This window comes from Hoplias malabaricus, chromosome 6 (genome assembly GCF_029633855.1).
Source record: "Hoplias malabaricus isolate fHopMal1 chromosome 6, fHopMal1.hap1, whole genome shotgun sequence".
NCBI classification, from domain to species: Eukaryota; Metazoa; Chordata; class Actinopteri; order Characiformes; family Erythrinidae; genus Hoplias; species Hoplias malabaricus.
This window is the reverse complement of record NC_089805.1, coordinates 11,360,669-11,382,738: the sequence shown is the minus strand read 5'-3', so window position 1 is coordinate 11,382,738 and position 22,070 is coordinate 11,360,669. Positions and strand designations below refer to the sequence as shown.

At 43.9% G+C, this 22,070-nt stretch overlaps 1 protein-coding gene across 1 annotated transcript in view; it reads left to right on the top strand.

Moving 5' to 3' along the window:
• The window catches only part of LOC136699457 (epiplakin-like), a 94,883-nt gene extending 73,419 nt beyond the window's left edge, over positions 1 to 21,464 (top strand). The window contains exon 35 of the mRNA XM_066674178.1: positions 929 to 21,464. Coding sequence (XP_066530275.1) covers positions 929 to 21,460 — 20,532 coding nt within the window. The 3' untranslated portion in view covers positions 21,461 to 21,464. The remainder of the gene's footprint in view (positions 1 to 928) is intronic.
• Positions 21,465 to 22,070: the final 606 nt, after the last annotated feature.

Genomic DNA, 22,070 nt, shown 5'->3' with positions numbered 1-22,070 from the left:
CTCCAATAAAATTTCTTTGATGTCATGTTCGATGCTAAAGCTCTCCCTGAAACTTTCACTAGGCAAATTAACATTTATTTGATTCATTCATTGTCTGTAACCACTTATCCAGTTCAGGGTCATGGTGGGTCTGGAGCCTACCCGGAATCACTGGGCATAAAGCAAGAACACACCATGTAGTGTGTGCCAATCCTTCACCCACAAGACATCCCCCTTACACTTGTCCATTCCTCCTGTGGGAATATGCTAGTACAGACTGTTTACTTGCTGCATAACTTTTATTAAGCATAATGCTGATCAACAGGTGTATATTTATCAGCAAGATTATAGCACCATTTCCTCATTTAGCAACATCCTGGATTTCTAGTTTCACCACTGTTACTCAGGTCCTAATTTACCCTACACTAACAAACCCCTTTTATCTTGTGCCTTTAGTTTGGCCTTCTCCTGGCTGGTAATAAACCTGTCACATGATTGATCTGTGTATTTTGCATATATAAACTGTATTCAGTATATTTTCAGTCATTTACAGTGTGAATATTTATATAGTGTTCTTGTTTACACTTTTACAAATACACTTTATAATGTTTTAGAAAATATAAGCCTTTGTTAAGTAAATATAATTTAAATGTACATCTGTGTGGTTGACATAAGATAAATACATTTATTTGGCCTAAGCCCAGGCTGTAATACTATGAATAACCAAATTACCTTTTAGATATGTCAACAGAATGTGATACATACCCATGAAATACCTTCAATAAAAACTGATATGGCTGCCATTTGCACTGTAGGAAAATGTCCCCAGAGCTCTTTATATTTTTTTAGCTCTATGTATTGTGCATTATTTAATTATGATCATATATATATGGCATGAACATATTGCAGTATTTCAGCAATGTTTTTCTTCATTTTTTTCCATTCTCAGGTTTGGAAACAGATCTTTGGGAAAGAGAAAATGGCTGCTCAGGAAATTGGCAAACCTCAAGGAGCAGTGGCTGGGGTGTTCCTTGAAAATTCAAATGAGACCATTACCATATACCAAGCCCTTAAGAAACGACTCCTTAAACCTGGAACATGTTTGGCCCTTTTAGAAGCCCAAGCTGCCACTGAGGGAATCATTGACCCTATTAACAACAGGAAACTCTTGGTTGAAGAAGCTGTTGAAGAAGGAATTGTGGGACCAGAGATGAAGGAAAAACTGCAATCTGCAGAAAGGGCTAGAAAGAGCTACACAGATCCTTACACCAACCAGCCAATCTCACTATTCCAGGCCATCCAGAAAGATGTGATTCCCAAGGAATATGGAATCAGATTACTTGTGGCACAGATCTCAACTACTGGTGTTTATGATCCCATCAAAGAGTGCCCCATTTCTGAAGAGAAAGCTTGTGAAAGTGGACACTATGAGAAAGGTTTCTTCACAGACCAGGTGGACACACTGAAAGTCTTTTACAATCCAAACTCTCAAGAAAATCTCTCTTATCCACAACTGACAGAGAAATGTATTGTGGACTCAAAGACTGGCTTGCTCCTTTTCCCAGTCTATATTACATTCAAAGGTCTTCGCAGAGGTGTCACTTCCAATGAGCTGTTAGCTTCTAGAATTATTGATCAAAAAACCTATGATGATCTACAAAAGGGAAAGACCACAACAAATGATGTCATGCTCTCAGAGAAAGTGAAGGAGTATCTGGAGGGGAAAGGGAGCATTGGAGGTGTAGCAGTGCTCTCCACAAATGAGAAAATGAGCATCTATGAGGCAATGAAGAAAGGCATAATCATGCCCGGTACAGCACTGATTCTGCTGGAGGCACAGGCAGCTACAGGATTCTTAATTGACCCAGTTAAAAATAAAAACTACTGCGTGGTTGATGCCATAAAAAACAAACTGGTTGGCCCAGAGTATCATGCAAAACTTCTTTCAGCAGAACGTGCCGTCACTGGTTATAAAGATCCTTACACAGGCAAAACAGTTTCACTGTTTCAAGCTCTGACCAAAGATCTGATTGTGAAAGATCATGGTATCCGTTTACTTGAAGCACAGATTGCAACAGGTGGAATAATCGATCCAATATACAGTCACAGAGTCCCTGTAGATGTGGCATATAAGCGAGGTTACTTTGATGAGGACATGAATGCCATCCTTGAAGATTCTGGAGATGACACCAAAGGCTTCTTTGATCCAAACACAAAAGAAAATCTTACTTATCTGCAACTGATCAATCGTTGTGTCATTGACCCTGCCACAGGTCTCACATTGCTACCTTTGTATGAAGTCAATGCAGAACAAAATCACAACTTCATTGACTATAAAATCAAAGCAACCTTCAAAGAAGTAATGGTTACAGTGACATGTGGAATGTACAAAGGAATGACTGTATCACTTTGGGAGCTACTGATGTCAGAATACTTCACTGAAACACAGAGGAAAGACATTTTCCAGCAATACAGAACGGGCAGCCATACCATCAAGATGATAATCACCTACATACTTGAGGTTATTGAACATTCAGAGAAAACAACTAATATGACTTTTGAAGGCATCAGGGAAAAGGTCACAGCAGATCAACTCGCAGAGGCAGACATCATCACCCAGAATGATTTAGAGAAACTAAAAACTGGAAACATAACTGTAGAGGATATTAAAGAGGACGAATCTGTTCAAATATACCTACAAGGTAAAACAAGCATTGCAGGTGTCTTGCTTCCTGACTCTCAGGTTATGTCAATCTTTCAGGCCAGACGAAAAGGTGTGCTGAGACCGGGAACATCCCTCATCCTTCTGGAAGCCCAGGCAGCAACAGGATTCATCATTGATCCCATTGCTAATCGAAAATTTTCTGTTGATGATGCTGTGAAAGCTAGAGTAGTGGGACCTGAGCTTCATGCAAAACTTCTCTCAGCAGAAAGGGCAGTGACAGGCTATAGAGATCCATACACCAACAAAACCATATCTTTGTTCCAGGCCATGCAGAAAGAGCTGATCCTAAAAGATCATGGTATTCGTCTGCTGGAAGCCCAGATTGCCACTGGAGGAATCATTGACCCAGTCAACAGCCATCGAATTCCAGTCCACATAGCTTACAAAAAGGGGTACTTTGATACCCAAATGAATCAGGTCCTAAGTGATCCCTCTGATGACACAAAAGGATTCTTTGACCCAAACACTGAGGAAAACCTGACCTACCTGCAGCTAATGAAAAGATGTGTGACTGATTCTAGCACAGGCCTCCGTCTTTTGCCAATTAAGGAAAAGGAAAAGAGAGTCAAAATACATGACAATCTCAGAGAGACATTTCAAGCCACATATGTCACTGTGAAATATGGAAGATTCAGGAACAAGCAAGTCACCCTATGGGATCTAATTAACTCTGAATATTTATCAGAGGAGACAAGGCAGGAGCTCACAAAAAGGTACCTTTCCAAGACCATCACGATTGAGGAAATCATCACAATAATTCTGGAAACTATTGAGAAAAAAGAAGTTACAAGGAATGCTGATCTCTACATTAAGGGTCTTAGGAAAAGTATCTCCATATTAGAACTTCTGAAACTGACCATCATAGATGAGAAAACATACAAAGCTCTACTTGAAGGGAAACTTGCGCTCAAAGGCATTCTTCAGATGGACTCTATACAGAACTGTGTTGAAGGAACCAGCTCTATAGCAGGTGTGATAGTTCAATCATCAGGGCAGAAAATGAGCATCTATGAAGCCAAGAAAAAGGGCCTCCTTAGCCCAGGTACTGCTCTGTGTCTTCTGGAAGCACAAGCAGCCACTGGCTTCATTATTGATCCCATAAATAATGAAAAACTTACAGTTGAAGAAGCTTTGAAGCACAAACTAATCGGGCCAGAGTTATATGAAAAGCTCCTGTCTGCTGAGGGTGCAGTAACTGGGTACAATGATCCATACACAGGTGAAAACTTGTCCCTTTTCCAAGCCATGAAGAAGGATCTTGTTCTGCACCAGCATGGTATTCGTTTACTTGAGGCTCAAATTGCTACAGGTGGCATCATTGATCCTTTGACAAGCATACATCTGCCTCTTGAAGTTGCTTACAGTAAGGGCTATTTTGATGCAGATATCAACCAGGTTCTATTAGACCCAACCGATGACACCAAGGGATTTTTTGACCCCAACACACAAGAGAATTTAACTTACAAGGAGATGATGAAAAGATGCATCAAAGATTCAGACACAGGTTTCCTTTTTCTGCCACTGACTGCCAAAGGGAAAGGACAGCAAGAAACTGACAGAATCCTGTCTGATGCTGAAATAAAAAAGGACTTTGAGAAAACCACAGTTACTGTAACTGTTGGCTGCTTTGCTGGAAAATCTCTTTCTCTGTGGGAGCTGATTCATTCAGAGTACTTTACTCATGAGCAAAGGCAGAATTTCACTGAACAATACAGATCAAAGGTGACCAGAATTGAGAACATTGTCGCTACTGTCATTACAACCATCACAAATTTTGAAAAGAAAGAGGCAACTCTTCAAACAACAATGGGCTTAAGAAAACCTGTTTCTGTGCAACAGCTTTTTGATTATGGCATCATTGAAGCACAAATGTATCAGGAACTGCAGGATGGTAAAGTTAATTTGGAGCAAGTGATAAAACAGGATTCAGTGCAAGACTATTTGAAGGGCACAGGAAGCATTGCTGGTGTGAAAATTCAAACATCTGAAAAAGTGCTGACTATATATGAAGCCAAAACTAAAGGGCTGCTCAGTCCTGATATGGCATTGATATTGCTTGAAGCTCAGGCAGCAACAGGTTACATCATAGATCCCATAAAAAACAACTTTCTCTCTGTTGAAGAGGCTGCCAAACAGCAACTCATTGGGCCAGATCTGCTTGAGCACTTACTCCTAGCTGAACAAGCAGTTACTGGATTTGTAGATCCATACACAGGGGAGACAATTTGCCTACTTGAAGCCATAAACAATAATCTTATACCCACAAACCATGGCATAAGACTTTTGGAGGCCCAGTTTGCTACTGGAGGAATCATTGATCCCGTTCTTAGCCATCGACTGCCGACCAGTCATGCCCTAAAACGAGGATGTCTGGATAAGGAAACCAGTCAACTTCTTACCAAACCTGAAGAAAACACCAAATGGTATTATGACCAAAACACAAAAAAGCATTTGAATTACCAGCAGCTCAGAGAGAGATGTGTCGAAATGGCAAGCACCAGGCTTCTGCTTTTACCTGTTCCTGCAGATACCGAGATGTCTACATACACAGATGAGCAACTGAAAACGGTTTTCAAAGAAAAGTCTCTGATCAATGTTGCAGGGAAATTTGAGGGACGACGAGTGTCCTTGTGGGATGTACTTATGTCTGAGTACATCAGCAAAAGAAAGCGAACAGAGCTAATTGGAATGTATAAGTCAGGAAAACTAACACTGGATGAACTCTCACAAATGGTTACTGCAATTGTAATTGAAGTGACAACAAAACGACATTCATTTAAAGGTCTCAGAAAACAAGTTTCAGCAAGTGAGCTTTATGAATCAAAAATTATATCTAAAGAAATGCTAAACCAAATAATGTATGATGAAGTAACTGATGACGAAATTAATCAAACAGAGTCCATTAAAAAATTTCTTGGTGCAACAAACTGCATAGCTGGAGTAAGAGTTGAATCAACAAAACAAGTTTTAAGCATTTATGATGCCAAGTCCAAAGGCCTCCTGACTCCAGGAACCTCACTGGTCTTATTGGAGGCTCAAGCTGCTACTGGATTCATGATTGACCCAGTCAAGAACAAGAAGCTCTCAGTAGAGGAGGCAGTGGCTCAGAAAGTTGTGGGACCTGAATGGAAGGATAAACTTCTGTCTGCAGAGAGAGCAGTCACTGGCTACACTGACCCTCACACAGGTGACACCATCTCACTCTTCCAAGCCTTGAAGAAAGACCTGATTGTCAAAGACCATGGCATCCGTCTTCTGGAAGCACAGATTGCTACCGGGGGTATCATCGATCCAGTCTACAGCCATCGTGTCCCTGTGGAAGTGGCTTATCAGAGAGGATATTTTGATGAAGAAATGAACCAGATCCTCTCTGACCCAAGTGATGACACCAAGGGCTTCTTTGACCCAAACACAAAAGAAAATCTAACATACTTGCAGTTAGTTGAGAGGTGTGTAAAAGACCAGGAGACAGATCTTAATCTGCTTATGATTGTGAAGAAGGGAGATAATTATTTCTTCATTGATGAACAGACAAAGAAAATCCTTAAATCCACAACCACAAACAAAGTAGGAGGTAAATACAGGGGACAGACAGTAACACTCTGGGATCTCCTGCATTCGGAGTACATCACAGACAACAAAAGAAGAGACTTGGTCCAGCAGTTTAAATCTGGCACAATTACAATTGAACAATTCTTGGAGTATGTCCTGACAATAATTCAGCAGAAGACGTCCAGTGTGACAGTTACCACTACAACCACCACCACCACCACAGAAGCCAATGACACTACCTTCCAAGGCATCAAAAAAAAAGTGACTGCTGATGAACTGCTTAAGTGTAAAATCATTGACAAGAAACTCTATGAAGACCTGAGTGCTGGAAAGGTCACTGTTGATCACATCAGTGAAATGGACTCCGTCCGAAGGTATCTGCAGGGAACCGACTGCATTGCAGGGGTGTTTGTGCAGTCCACCAGAGAGACCATGAGCATCTATAATGCCAAGTCCAAAGGACTCCTGACTCCAGGAACCTCACTGGTCTTATTGGAGGCCCAGGCCGCTACTGGATTCATGATTGACCCAGTCAAGAACAAAAAACTCTCAGTAGAGGAGGCAGTGGGTCAGAAAGTTGTGGGACCTGAATGGAAGGATAAACTTCTGTCTGCAGAGAGAGCAGTCACTGGCTACACTGACCCTCACACAGGAAACACCATCTCACTATTCCAGGCCTTGAAGAAAGACCTGATTGTCAAAGACCATGGCATCCGTCTTCTGGAAGCACAGATTGCAACTGGGGGTATCATTGATCCAATTCATAGTCATCGTGTCCCTGTAGAAGTGGCCTATCAAAGAGGATATTTTGATGAAGAAATGAACCAGATCCTTTCTGACCCAAGTGATGACACCAAGGGCTTCTTTGACCCAAACACAAAAGAAAATCTCACCTACCTGCAGCTAATTGAGAGATGTGTGAAAGACCCAGAGACAGGCCTAAGCCTGCTTGTGATTGTGAAGAAGGGAGAGTACTACTTTTATGTCGATGAAGAGACGAAGAAAATCCTCAAGTCAACAACGACAAACAAGGCAGGTGGTAAATTCCAGGGACAGGTCGTAACCCTCTGGGATCTCCTGTACTCCAAATACATAACAGAGGAGAAGAGAAGGGACTTGGTCCAGCAGTTTAAATCTGGCACAATCACAATTGAACAATTCTTGGAGTATGTCCTGACAATAATTCAGCAGAAGACGTCCAGTGTGACAGTTACCACTACAACCACCACCACCACCACAGAAGCCAATGACACTACCTTCCAAGGCATCAAAAAAAAAGTGACTGCTGATGAACTGCTTAAGTGTAAAATCATTGACAAGAAACTCTATGAAGACCTGAGTGCTGGAAAGGTCACTGTTGATCACATCAGTGAAATGGACTCCGTCCGAAGGTATCTGCAGGGAACCGACTGCATTGCAGGGGTGTTTGTGCAGTCCACCAGAGAGACCATGAGCATCTATAATGCCAAGTCCAAAGGACTCCTGACTCCAGGAACCTCACTGGTCTTATTGGAGGCCCAGGCCGCTACTGGATTCATGATTGACCCAGTCAAGAACAAAAAACTCTCAGTAGAGGAGGCAGTGGGTCAGAAAGTTGTGGGACCTGAATGGAAGGATAAACTTCTGTCTGCAGAGAGAGCAGTCACTGGCTACACTGACCCTCACACAGGAAACACCATCTCACTATTCCAGGCCTTGAAGAAAGACCTGATTGTCAAAGACCATGGCATCCGTCTTCTGGAAGCACAGATTGCAACTGGGGGTATCATTGATCCAATTCATAGTCACCGTGTCCCTGTAGAAGTGGCCTATCAAAGAGGATATTTTGATGAAGAAATGAACCAGATCCTTTCTGACCCAAGTGATGACACCAAGGGCTTCTTTGACCCAAACACAAAAGAAAATCTCACCTACCTGCAGCTAATTGAGAGATGTGTGAAAGACCCAGAGACAGGCCTAAGCCTGCTTGTGATTGTGAAGAAGGGAGAGTACTACTTTTATGTCGATGAAGAGACGAAGAAAATCCTCAAGTCAACAACGACAAACAAGGCAGGTGGTAAATTCCAGGGACAGGTCGTAACCCTCTGGGATCTCCTGTACTCCAAATACATAACAGAGGAGAAGAGAAGGGACTTGGTCCAGCAGTTTAAATCTGGCACAATCACAATTGAACAATTCTTGGAGTATGTCCTGACAATAATTCAGCAGAAGACGTCCAGTGTGACAGTTACCACTACAACCACCACCACCACCACAGAAGCCAATGACACTACCTTCCAAGGCATCAAAAAAAAAGTGACTGCTGATGAACTGCTTAAGTGTAAAATCATTGACAAGAAACTCTATGAAGACCTGAATGCTGGAAAGGTCACTGTTGATCACATCAGTGAAATGGACTCCGTCCGAAGGTATCTGCAGGGAACCGACTGCATTGCAGGGGTGTTTGTGCAGTCCACCAGAGAGACCATGAGCATCTATAATGCCAAGTCCAAAGGACTCCTGACTCCAGGAACCTCACTGGTCTTATTGGAGGCCCAGGCCGCTACTGGATTCATGATTGACCCAGTCAAGAACAAAAAACTCTCAGTAGAGGAGGCAGTGGGTCAGAAAGTTGTGGGACCTGAATGGAAGGATAAACTTCTGTCTGCAGAGAGAGCAGTCACTGGCTACACTGACCCTCACACAGGAAACACCATCTCACTATTCCAGGCCTTGAAGAAAGACCTGATTGTCAAAGACCATGGCATCCGTCTTCTGGAAGCACAGATTGCAACTGGGGGTATCATTGATCCAATTCATAGTCACCGTGTCCCTGTAGAAGTGGCCTATCAAAGAGGATATTTTGATGAAGAAATGAACCAGATCCTTTCTGACCCAAGTGATGACACCAAGGGCTTCTTTGACCCAAACACAAAAGAAAATCTCACCTACCTGCAGCTAATTGAGAGATGTGTGAAAGACCCAGAGACAGGCCTAAGCCTGCTTGTGATTGTGAAGAAGGGAGAGTACTACTTTTATGTCGATGAAGAGACGAAGAAAATCCTCAAGTCAACAACGACAAACAAGGCAGGTGGTAAATTCCAGGGACAGGTCGTAACCCTCTGGGATCTCCTGTACTCCAAATACATAACAGAGGAGAAGAGAAGGGACTTGGTCCAGCAGTTTAAATCTGGCACAATCACAATTGAACAATTCTTGGAGTATGTCCTGACAATAATTCAGCAGAAGACGTCCAGTGTGACAGTTACCACTACAACCACCACCACCACCACAGAAGCCAATGACACTACCTTCCAAGGCATCAAAAAAAAAGTGACTGCTGATGAACTGCTTAAGTGTAAAATCATTGACAAGAAACTCTATGAAGACCTGAGTGCTGGAAAGGTCACTGTTGATCACATCAGTGAAATGGACTCCGTCCGAAGGTATCTGCAGGGAACCGACTGCATTGCAGGGGTGTTTGTGCAGTCCACCAGAGAGACCATGAGCATCTATAATGCCAAGTCCAAAGGACTCCTGACTCCAGGAACCTCACTGGTCTTATTGGAGGCCCAGGCCACTACTGGATTCATGATTGACCCAGTCAAGAACAAAAAACTCTCAGTAGAGGAGGCAGTGGGTCAGAAAGTTGTGGGACCTGAATGGAAGGATAAACTTCTGTCTGCAGAGAGAGCAGTCACTGGCTACACTGACCCTCACACAGGAAACACCATCTCACTATTCCAGGCCTTGAAGAAAGACCTGATTGTCAAAGACCATGGCATCCGTCTTCTGGAAGCACAGATTGCAACTGGGGGTATCATTGATCCAATTCATAGTCATCGTGTCCCTGTAGAAGTGGCCTATCAAAGAGGATATTTTGATGAAGAAATGAACCAGATCCTTTCTGACCCAAGTGATGACACCAAGGGCTTCTTTGACCCAAACACAAAAGAAAATCTCACCTACCTGCAGCTAATTGAGAGATGTGTGAAAGACCCAGAGACAGGCCTAAGCCTGCTTGTGATTGTGAAGAAGGGAGAGTACTACTTTTATGTCGATGAAGAGACGAAGAAAATCCTCAAGTCAACAACGACAAACAAGGCAGGTGGTAAATTCCAGGGACAGGTCGTAACCCTCTGGGATCTCCTGTACTCCAAATACATAACAGAGGAGAAGAGAAGGGACTTGGTCCAGCAGTTTAAATCTGGCACAATCACAGTTGAACAATTCTTGGAGTATGTCCTGACAATAATTCAGCAGAAGACGTCCAGTGTGACAGTTACCACTACAACCACCACCACCACCACAGAAGCCAATGACACTACCTTCCAAGGCATCAAAAAAAAAGTGACTGCTGATGAACTGCTTAAGTGTAAAATCATTGACAAGAAACTCTATGAAGACCTGAGTGCTGGAAAGGTCACTGTTGATCACATCAGTGAAATGGACTCCGTCCGAAGGTATCTGCAGGGAACCGACTGCATTGCAGGGGTGTTTGTGCAGTCCACCAGAGAGACCATGAGCATCTATAATGCCAAGTCCAAAGGACTCCTGACTCCAGGAACCTCACTGGTCTTATTGGAGGCCCAGGCCGCTACTGGATTCATGATTGACCCAGTCAAGAACAAAAAACTCTCAGTAGAGGAGGCAGTGGGTCAGAAAGTTGTGGGACCTGAATGGAAGGATAAACTTCTGTCTGCAGAGAGAGCAGTAACTGGCTACACTGACCCTCACACAGGAAACACCATCTCACTATTCCAGGCCTTGAAGAAAGACCTGATTGTCAAAGACCATGGCATCCGTCTTCTGGAAGCACAGATTGCAACTGGGGGTATCATTGATCCAATTCATAGTCATCGTGTCCCTGTAGAAGTGGCCTATCAAAGAGGATATTTTGATGAAGAAATGAACCAGATCCTTTCTGACCCAAGTGATGACACCAAGGGCTTCTTTGACCCAAACACAAAAGAAAATCTCACCTACCTGCAGCTAATTGAGAGATGTGTGAAAGACCCAGAGACAGGCCTAAGCCTGCTTGTGATTGTGAAGAAGGGAGAGTACTACTTTTATGTCGATGAAGAGACGAAGAAAATCCTCAAGTCAACAACGACAAACAAGGCAGGTGGTAAATTCCAGGGACAGGTCGTAACCCTCTGGGATCTCCTGTACTCCAAATACATAACAGAGGAGAAGAGAAGGGACTTGGTCCAGCAGTTTAAATCTGGCACAATCACAATTGAACAATTCTTGGAGTATGTCCTGACAATAATTCAGCAGAAGACGTCCAGTGTGACAGTTACCACTACAACCACCACCACCACCACAGAAGCCAATGACACTACCTTCCAAGGCATCAAAAAAAAAGTGACTGCTGATGAACTGCTTAAGTGTAAAATCATTGACAAGAAACTCTATGAAGACCTGAATGCTGGAAAGGTCACTGTTGATCACATCAGTGAAATGGACTCCGTCCGAAGGTATCTGCAGGGAACCGACTGCATTGCAGGGGTGTTTGTGCAGTCCACCAGAGAGACCATGAGCATCTATAATGCCAAGTCCAAAGGACTCCTGACTCCAGGAACCTCACTGGTCTTATTGGAGGCCCAGGCCGCTACTGGATTCATGATTGACCCAGTCAAGAACAAAAAACTCTCAGTAGAGGAGGCAGTGGGTCAGAAAGTTGTGGGACCTGAATGGAAGGATAAACTTCTGTCTGCAGAGAGAGCAGTCACTGGCTACACTGACCCTCACACAGGAAACACCATCTCACTATTCCAGGCCTTGAAGAAAGACCTGATTGTCAAAGACCATGGCATCCGTCTTCTGGAAGCACAGATTGCAACTGGGGGTATCATTGATCCAATTCATAGTCACCGTGTCCCTGTAGAAGTGGCCTATCAAAGAGGATATTTTGATGAAGAAATGAACCAGATCCTTTCTGACCCAAGTGATGACACCAAGGGCTTCTTTGACCCAAACACAAAAGAAAATCTCACCTACCTGCAGCTAATTGAGAGATGTGTGAAAGACCCAGAGACAGGCCTAAGCCTGCTTGTGATTGTGAAGAAGGGAGAGTACTACTTTTATGTCGATGAAGAGACGAAGAAAATCCTCAAGTCAACAACGACAAACAAGGCAGGTGGTAAATTCCAGGGACAGGTCGTAACCCTCTGGGATCTCCTGTACTCCAAATACATAACAGAGGAGAAGAGAAGGGACTTGGTCCAGCAGTTTAAATCTGGCACAATCACAGTTGAACAATTCTTGGAGTATGTCCTGACAATAATTCAGCAGAAGACGTCCAGTGTGACAGTTACCACTACAACCACCACCACCACCACAGAAGCCAATGACACTACCTTCCAAGGCATCAAAAAAAAAGTGACTGCTGATGAACTGCTTAAGTGTAAAATCATTGACAAGAAACTCTATGAAGACCTGAGTGCTGGAAAGGTCACTGTTGATCACATCAGTGAAATGGACTCCGTCCGAAGGTATCTGCAGGGAACCGACTGCATTGCAGGGGTGTTTGTGCAGTCCACCAGAGAGACCATGAGCATCTATAATGCCAAGTCCAAAGGACTCCTGACTCCAGGAACCTCACTGGTCTTATTGGAGGCCCAGGCCGCTACTGGATTCATGATTGACCCAGTCAAGAACAAAAAACTCTCAGTAGAGGAGGCAGTGGGTCAGAAAGTTGTGGGACCTGAATGGAAGGATAAACTTCTGTCTGCAGAGAGAGCAGTCACTGGCTACACTGACCCTCACACAGGAAACACCATCTCACTATTCCAGGCCTTGAAGAAAGACCTGATTGTCAAAGACCATGGCATCCGTCTTCTGGAAGCACAGATTGCAACTGGGGGTATCATTGATCCAATTCATAGTCATCGTGTCCCTGTAGAAGTGGCCTATCAAAGAGGATATTTTGATGAAGAAATGAACCAGATCCTTTCTGACCCAAGTGATGACACCAAGGGCTTCTTTGACCCAAACACAAAAGAAAATCTCACCTACCTGCAGCTAATTGAGAGATGTGTGAAAGACCCAGAGACAGGCCTAAGCCTGCTTGTGATTGTGAAGAAGGGAGAGTACTACTTTTATGTCGATGAAGAGACGAAGAAAATCCTCAAGTCAACAACGACAAACAAGGCAGGTGGTAAATTCCAGGGACAGGTCGTAACCCTCTGGGATCTCCTGTACTCCAAATACATAACAGAGGAGAAGAGAAGGGACTTGGTCCAGCAGTTTAAATCTGGCACAATCACAGTTGAACAATTCTTGGAGTATGTCCTGACAATAATTCAGCAGAAGACGTCCAGTGTGACAGTTACCACTACAACCACCACCACCACCACAGAAGCCAATGACACTACCTTCCAAGGCATCAAAAAAAAAGTGACTGCTGATGAACTGCTTAAGTGTAAAATCATTGACAAGAAACTCTATGAAGACCTGAGTGCTGGAAAGGTCACTGTTGATCACATCAGTGAAATGGACTCCGTCCGAAGGTATCTGCAGGGAACCGACTGCATTGCAGGGGTGTTTGTGCAGTCCACCAGAGAGACCATGAGCATCTATAATGCCAAGTCCAAAGGACTCCTGACTCCAGGAACCTCACTGGTCTTATTGGAGGCCCAGGCCGCTACTGGATTCATGATTGACCCAGTCAAGAACAAAAAACTCTCAGTAGAGGAGGCAGTGGGTCAGAAAGTTGTGGGACCTGAATGGAAGGATAAACTTCTGTCTGCAGAGAGAGCAGTCACTGGCTACACTGACCCTCACACAGGAAACACCATCTCACTATTCCAGGCCTTGAAGAAAGACCTGATTGTCAAAGACCATGGCATCCGTCTTCTGGAAGCACAGATTGCAACTGGGGGTATCATTGATCCAATTCATAGTCATCGTGTCCCTGTAGAAGTGGCCTATCAAAGAGGATATTTTGATGAAGAAATGAACCAGATCCTTTCTGACCCAAGTGATGACACCAAGGGCTTCTTTGACCCAAACACAAAAGAAAATCTCACCTACCTGCAGCTAATTGAGAGATGTGTGAAAGACCCAGAGACAGGCCTAAGCCTGCTTGTGATTGTGAAGAAGGGAGAGTACTACTTTTATGTCGATGAAGAGACGAAGAAAATCCTCAAGTCAACAACGACAAACAAGGCAGGTGGTAAATTCCAGGGACAGGTCGTAACCCTCTGGGATCTCCTGTACTCCAAATACATAACAGAGGAGAAGAGAAGGGACTTGGTCCAGCAGTTTAAATCTGGCACAATCACAATTGAACAATTCTTGGAGTATGTCCTGACAATAATTCAGCAGAAGACGTCCAGTGTGACAGTTACCACTACAACCACCACCACCACCACAGAAGCCAATGACACTACCTTCCAAGGCATCAAAAAAAAAGTGACTGCTGATGAACTGCTTAAGTGTAAAATCATTGACAAGAAACTCTATGAAGACCTGAGTGCTGGAAAGGTCACTGTTGATCACATCAGTGAAATGGACTCCGTCCGAAGGTATCTGCAGGGAACCGACTGCATTGCAGGGGTGTTTGTGCAGTCCACCAGAGAGACCATGAGCATCTATAATGCCAAGTCCAAAGGACTCCTGACTCCAGGAACCTCACTGGTCTTATTGGAGGCCCAGGCCGCTACTGGATTCATGATTGACCCAGTCAAGAACAAAAAACTCTCAGTAGAGGAGGCAGTGGGTCAGAAAGTTGTGGGACCTGAATGGAAGGATAAACTTCTGTCTGCAGAGAGAGCAGTCACTGGCTACACTGACCCTCACACAGGAAACACCATCTCACTATTCCAGGCCTTGAAGAAAGACCTGATTGTCAAAGACCATGGCATCCGTCTTCTGGAAGCACAGATTGCAACTGGGGGTATCATTGATCCAATTCATAGTCATCGTGTCCCTGTAGAAGTGGCCTATCAAAGAGGATATTTTGATGAAGAAATGAACCAGATCCTTTCTGACCCAAGTGATGACACCAAGGGCTTCTTTGACCCAAACACAAAAGAAAATCTCACCTACCTGCAGCTAATTGAGAGATGTGTGAAAGACCCAGAGACAGGCCTAAGCCTGCTTGTGATTGTGAAGAAGGGAGAGTACTACTTTTATGTCGATGAAGAGACGAAGAAAATCCTCAAGTCAACAACGACAAACAAGGCAGGTGGTAAATTCCAGGGACAGGTCGTAACCCTCTGGGATCTCCTGTACTCCAAATACATAACAGAGGAGAAGAGAAGGGACTTGGTCCAGCAGTTTAAATCTGGCACAATCACAATTGAACAATTCTTGGAGTATGTCCTGACAATAATTCAGCAGAAGACGTCCAGTGTGACAGTTACCACTACAACCACCACCACCACCACAGAAGCCAATGACACTACCTTCCAAGGCATCAAAAAAAAAGTGACTGCTGATGAACTGCTTAAGTGTAAAATCATTGACAAGAAACTCTATGAAGACCTGAGTGCTGGAAAGGTCACTGTTGATCACATCAGTGAAATGGACTCCGTCCGAAGGTATCTGCAGGGAACCGACTGCATTGCAGGGGTGTTTGTGCAGTCCACCAGAGAGACCATGAGCATCTATAATGCCAAGTCCAAAGGACTCCTGACTCCAGGAACCTCACTGGTCTTATTGGAGGCCCAGGCCGCTACTGGATTCATGATTGACCCAGTCAAGAACAAAAAACTCTCAGTAGAGGAGGCAGTGGGTCAGAAAGTTGTGGGACCTGAATGGAAGGATAAACTTCTGTCTGCAGAGAGAGCAGTCACTGGCTACACTGACCCTCACACAGGAAACACCATCTCACTATTCCAGGCCTTGAAGAAAGACCTGATTGTCAAAGACCATGGCATCCGTCTTCTGGAAGCACAGATTGCAACTGGGGGTATCATTGATCCAATTCATAGTCACCGTGTCCCTGTAGAAGTGGCCTATCAAAGAGGATATTTTGATGAAGAAATGAACCAGATCCTTTCTGACCCAAGTGATGACACCAAGGGCTTCTTTGACCCAAACACAAAAGAAAATCTCACCTACCTGCAGCTAATTGAGAGATGTGTGAAAGACCCAGAGACAGGCCTAAGCCTGCTTGTGATTGTGAAGAAGGGAGAGTACTACTTTTATGTCGATGAAGAGACGAAGAAAATCCTCAAGTCAACAACGACAAACAAGGCAGGTGGTAAATTCCAGGGACAGGTCGTAACCCTCTGGGATCTCCTGTACTCCAAATACATAACAGAGGAGAAGAGAAGGGACTTGGTCCAGCAGTTTAAATCTGGCACAATCACAATTGAACAATTCTTGGAGTATGTCCTGACAATAATTCAGCAGAAGACGTCCAGTGTGACAGTTACCACTACAACCACCACCACCACCACAGAAGCCAATGACACTACCTTCCAAGGCATCAAAAAAAAAGTGACTGCTGATGAACTGCTTAAGTGTAAAATCATTGACAAGAAACTCTATGAAGACCTGAGTGCTGGAAAGGTCACTGTTGATCACATCAGTGAAATGGACTCCGTCCGAAGGTATCTGCAGGGAACCGACTGCATTGCAGGGGTGTTTGTGCAGTCCACCAGAGAGACCATGAGCATCTATAATGCCAAGTCCAAAGGACTCCTGACTCCAGGAACCTCACTGGTCTTATTGGAGGCCCAGGCCGCTACTGGATTCATGATTGACCCAGTCAAGAACAAAAAACTCTCAGTAGAGGAGGCAGTGGGTCAGAAAGTTGTGGGACCTGAATGGAAGGATAAACTTCTGTCTGCAGAGAGAGCAGTCACTGGCTACACTGACCCTCACACAGGAAACACCATCTCACTATTCCAGGCCTTGAAGAAAGACCTGATTGTCAAAGACCATGGCATCCGTCTTCTGGAAGCACAGATTGCAACTGGGGGTATCATTGATCCAATTCATAGTCACCGTGTCCCTGTAGAAGTGGCCTATCAAAGAGGATATTTTGATGAAGAAATGAACCAGATCCTTTCTGACCCAAGTGATGACACCAAGGGCTTCTTTGACCCAAACACAAAAGAAAATCTCACCTACCTGCAGCTAATTGAGAGATGTGTGAAAGACCCAGAGACAGGCCTAAGCCTGCTTGTGATTGTGAAGAAGGGAGAGTACTACTTTTATGTCGATGAAGAGACAAAGAAAATCCTCAAGTCAACAACGACAAACAAGGCAGGTGGTAAATTCCAGGGACAGGTCGTAACCCTCTGGGATCTCCTGTACTCCAAATACATAACAGAGGAGAAGAGAAGGGACTTGGTCCAGCAGTTTAAATCTGGCACAATCACAATTGAACAATTCTTGGAGTATGTCCTGACAATAATTCAGCAGAAGACGTCCAGTGTGACAGTTACCACTACAACCACCACCACCACCACAGAAGCCAATGACACTACCTTCCAAGGCATCAAAAAAAAAGTGACTGCTGATGAACTGCTTAAGTGTAAAATCATTGACAAGAAACTCTATGAAGACCTGAGTGCTGGAAAGGTCACTGTTGATCACATCAGTGAAATGGACTCCGTCCGAAGGTATCTGCAGGGAACCGACTGCATTGCAGGGGTGTTTGTGCAGTCCACCAGAGAGACCATGAGCATCCATAATGCCAAGTCCAAAGGACTCCTGACTCCAGGAACCTCACTGGTCTTATTGGAGGCCCAGGCCGCTACTGGATTCATGATTGACCCAGTCAAGAACAAAAAACTCTCAGTAGAGGAGGCAGTGGGTCAGAAAGTTGTGGGACCTGAATGGAAGGATAAACTTCTGTCTGCAGAGAGAGCAGTCACTGGCTACACTGACCCTCACACAGGAAACACCATCTCACTATTCCAGGCCTTGAAGAAAGACCTGATTGTCAAAGACCATGGCATCCGTCTTCTGGAAGCACAGATTGCAACTGGGGGTATCATTGATCCAATTCATAGTCATCGTGTCCCTGTAGAAGTGGCCTATCAAAGAGGATATTTTGATGAAGAAATGAACCAGATCCTTTCTGACCCAAGTGATGACACCAAGGGCTTCTTTGACCCAAACACAAAAGAAAATCTCACCTACCTGCAGCTAATTGAGAGATGTGTGAAAGACCCAGAGACAGGCCTAAGCCTGCTTGTGATTGTGAAGAAGGGAGAGTACTACTTTTATGTCGATGAAGAGACAAAGAAAATCCTCAAGTCAACAACGACAAACAAGGCAGGTGGTAAATTCCAGGGACAGGTCGTAACCCTCTGGGATCTCCTGTACTCCAAATACATAACAGAGGAGAAGAGAAGGGACTTGGTCCAGCAGTTTAAATCTGGCACAATCACAATTGAACAATTCTTGGAGTATGTCCTGACAATAATTCAGCAGAAGACGTCCAGTGTGACAGTTACCACTACAACCACCACCACCACCACAGAAGCCAATGACACTACCTTCCAAGGCATCAAAAAAAAAGTGACTGCTGATGAACTGCTTAAGTGTAAAATCATTGACAAGAAACTCTATGAAGACCTGAGTGCTGGAAAGGTCACTGTTGATCACATCAGTGAAATGGACTCCGTCCGAAGGTATCTGCAGGGAACCGACTGCATTGCAGGGGTGTTTGTGCAGTCCACCAGAGAGACCATGAGCATCTATAATGCCAAGTCCAAAGGACTCCTGACTCCAGGAACCTCACTGGTCTTATTGGAGGCCCAGGCCGCTACTGGATTCATGATTGACCCAGTCAAGAACAAAAAACTCTCAGTAGAGGAGGCAGTGGGTCAGAAAGTTGTGGGACCTGAATGGAAGGATAAACTTCTGTCTGCAGAGAGAGCAGTCACTGGCTACACTGACCCTCACACAGGAAACACCATCTCACTATTCCAGGCCTTGAAGAAAGACCTGATTGTCAAAGACCATGGCATCCGTCTTCTGGAAGCACAGATTGCAACTGGGGGTATCATTGATCCAATTCATAGTCACCGTGTCCCTGTAGAAGTGGCCTATCAAAGAGGATATTTTGATGAAGAAATGAACCAGATCCTTTCTGACCCAAGTGATGACACCAAGGGCTTCTTTGACCCAAACACAAAAGAAAATCTCACCTACCTGCAGCTAATTGAGAGATGTGTGAAAGACCCAGAGACAGGCCTAAGCCTGCTTGTGATTGTGAAGAAGGGAGAGTACTACTTTTATGTCGATGAAGAGACAAAGAAAATCCTCAAGTCAACAACGACAAACAAGGCAGGTGGTAAATTCCAGGGACAGGTCGTAACCCTCTGGGATCTCCTGTACTCCAAATACATAACAGAGGAGAAGAGAAGGGACTTGGTCCAGCAGTTTAAATCTGGCACAATCACAATTGAACAATTCTTGGAGTATGTCCTGACAATAATTCAGCAGAAGACGTCCAGTGTGACAGTTACCACTACAACCACCACCACCACCACAGAAGCCAATGACACTACCTTCCAAGGCATCAAAAAAAAAGTGACTGCTGATGAACTGCTTAAGTGTAAAATCATTGACAAGAAACTCTATGAAGACCTGAGTGCTGGAAAGGTCACTGTTGATCACATCAGTGAAATGGACTCCGTCCGAAGGTATCTGCAGGGAACCGACTGCATTGCAGGGGTGTTTGTGCAGTCCACCAGAGAGACCATGAGCATCTATAATGCCAAGTCCAAAGGACTCCTGACTCCAGGAACCTCACTGGTCTTATTGGAGGCCCAGGCCGCTACTGGATTCATGATTGACCCAGTCAAGAACAAAAAACTCTCAGTAGAGGAGGCAGTGGGTCAGAAAGTTGTGGGACCTGAATGGAAGGATAAACTTCTGTCTGCAGAGAGAGCAGTCACTGGCTACACTGACCCTCACACAGGAAACACCATCTCACTATTCCAGGCCTTGAAGAAAGACCTGATTGTCAAAGACCATGGCATCCGTCTTCTGGAAGCACAGATTGCAACTGGGGGTATCATTGATCCAATTCATAGTCATCGTGTCCCTGTAGAAGTGGCCTATCAAAGAGGATATTTTGATGAAGAAATGAACCAGATCCTTTCTGACCCAAGTGATGACACCAAGGGCTTCTTTGACCCAAACACAAAAGAAAATCTCACCTACCTGCAGCTAATTGAGAGATGTGTGAAAGACCCAGAGACAGGCCTAAGCCTGCTTGTGATTGTGAAGAAGGGAGAGTACTACTTTTATGTCGATGAAGAGACAAAGAAAATCCTCAAGTCAACAACGACAAACAAGGCAGGTGGTAAATTCCAGGGACAGGTCGTAACCCTCTGGGATCTCCTGTACTCCAAATACATAACAGAGGAGAAGAGAAGGGACTTGGTCCAGCAGTTTAAATCTGGCACAATCACAATTGAACAATTCTTGGAGTATGTCCTGACAATAATTCAGCAGAAGACGTCCAGTGTGACAGTTACCACTACAACCACCACCACCACCACAGAAGCCAATGACACTACCTTCCAAGGCATCAAAAAAAAAGTGACTGCTGATGAACTGCTTAAGTGTAAAATCATTGACAAGAAACTCTATGAAGACCTGAGTGCTGGAAAGGTCACTGTTGATCACATCAGTGAAATGGACTCCGTCCGAAGGTATCTGCAGGGAACCGACTGCATTGCAGGGGTGTTTGTGCAGTCCACCAGAGAGACCATGAGCATCTATAATGCCAAGTCCAAAGGACTCCTGACTCCAGGAACCTCACTGGTCTTATTGGAGGCCCAGGCCGCTACTGGATTCATGATTGACCCAGTCAAGAACAAAAAACTCTCAGTAGAGGAGGCAGTGGGTCAGAAAGTTGTGGGAACTGAATGGAAGGATAAACTTCTGTCTGCAGAGAGAGCAGTCACTGGCTACACTGACCCTCACACAGGAAATACCATCTCACTATTCCAGGCCTTGAAGAAAGACCTGATTGTCAAAGATCATGGCATCCGTCTTCTGGAAGCACAGATTGCAACTGGGGGTATCATTGATCCAATTCATAGTCATCGTGTCCCTGTAGAAGTGGCCTATCAAAGAGGATATTTTGATGAAGAAATGAACCAGATCCTTTCTGACCCAAGTGATGACACCAAGGGCTTCTTTGACCCAAACACAAAAGAAAATCTCACCTACCTGCAGCTAGTTGAGAGATGTATAAAAGATCCTAAAACTGGACTTACTTTACTCTTTTTAAAGAAATAGATATAGAAATAAAAACAAACCTTTACTTAAAAATATCAATGACTCTCCTATTCATGGTACCCAATTTGGTTTAGAGCTGACGTTTATAAATTGGGCTAATTAATATTGGAAAAATATGGTGAATTCTTTGATGAGGGCATATATTTTATGCACATATACCAACTTTTACATCTTGTAAATACTCAAATATTCCGTATTAATAATGATTTTGTATAAAAGAATTCTGAGAATTTTATATTTCTGGGTGTGTATGGGTTTTTAGTTTATCGGTATTCCTTTTTCTGTACTGTTCATTTTAAAGTGTTGAAAACATGGCATGCATTTTTCTTTTACAATCATTAAGGCAAAATATTAAGAAAACTGTGTTACAGCTTGGCTGAAAATGTCTGAGGACTGTGAGTAGTTAAGACCTAGAAGTCTTTTATTTGGAGCTCATGTAGGGGACTAGAAAGCATGCTTGATGGCAAGAAATGAAAATGCACTGAGTATATGAAAATATACATCTTTATTCAAACTTTTTAATCATTCTTTAGTACTAAGAAGTTTAATGTTTCTTTGTTTCTTTATCAGCTGCACTTTAATGCAATGTTTATTACAGTTAATAAACAGC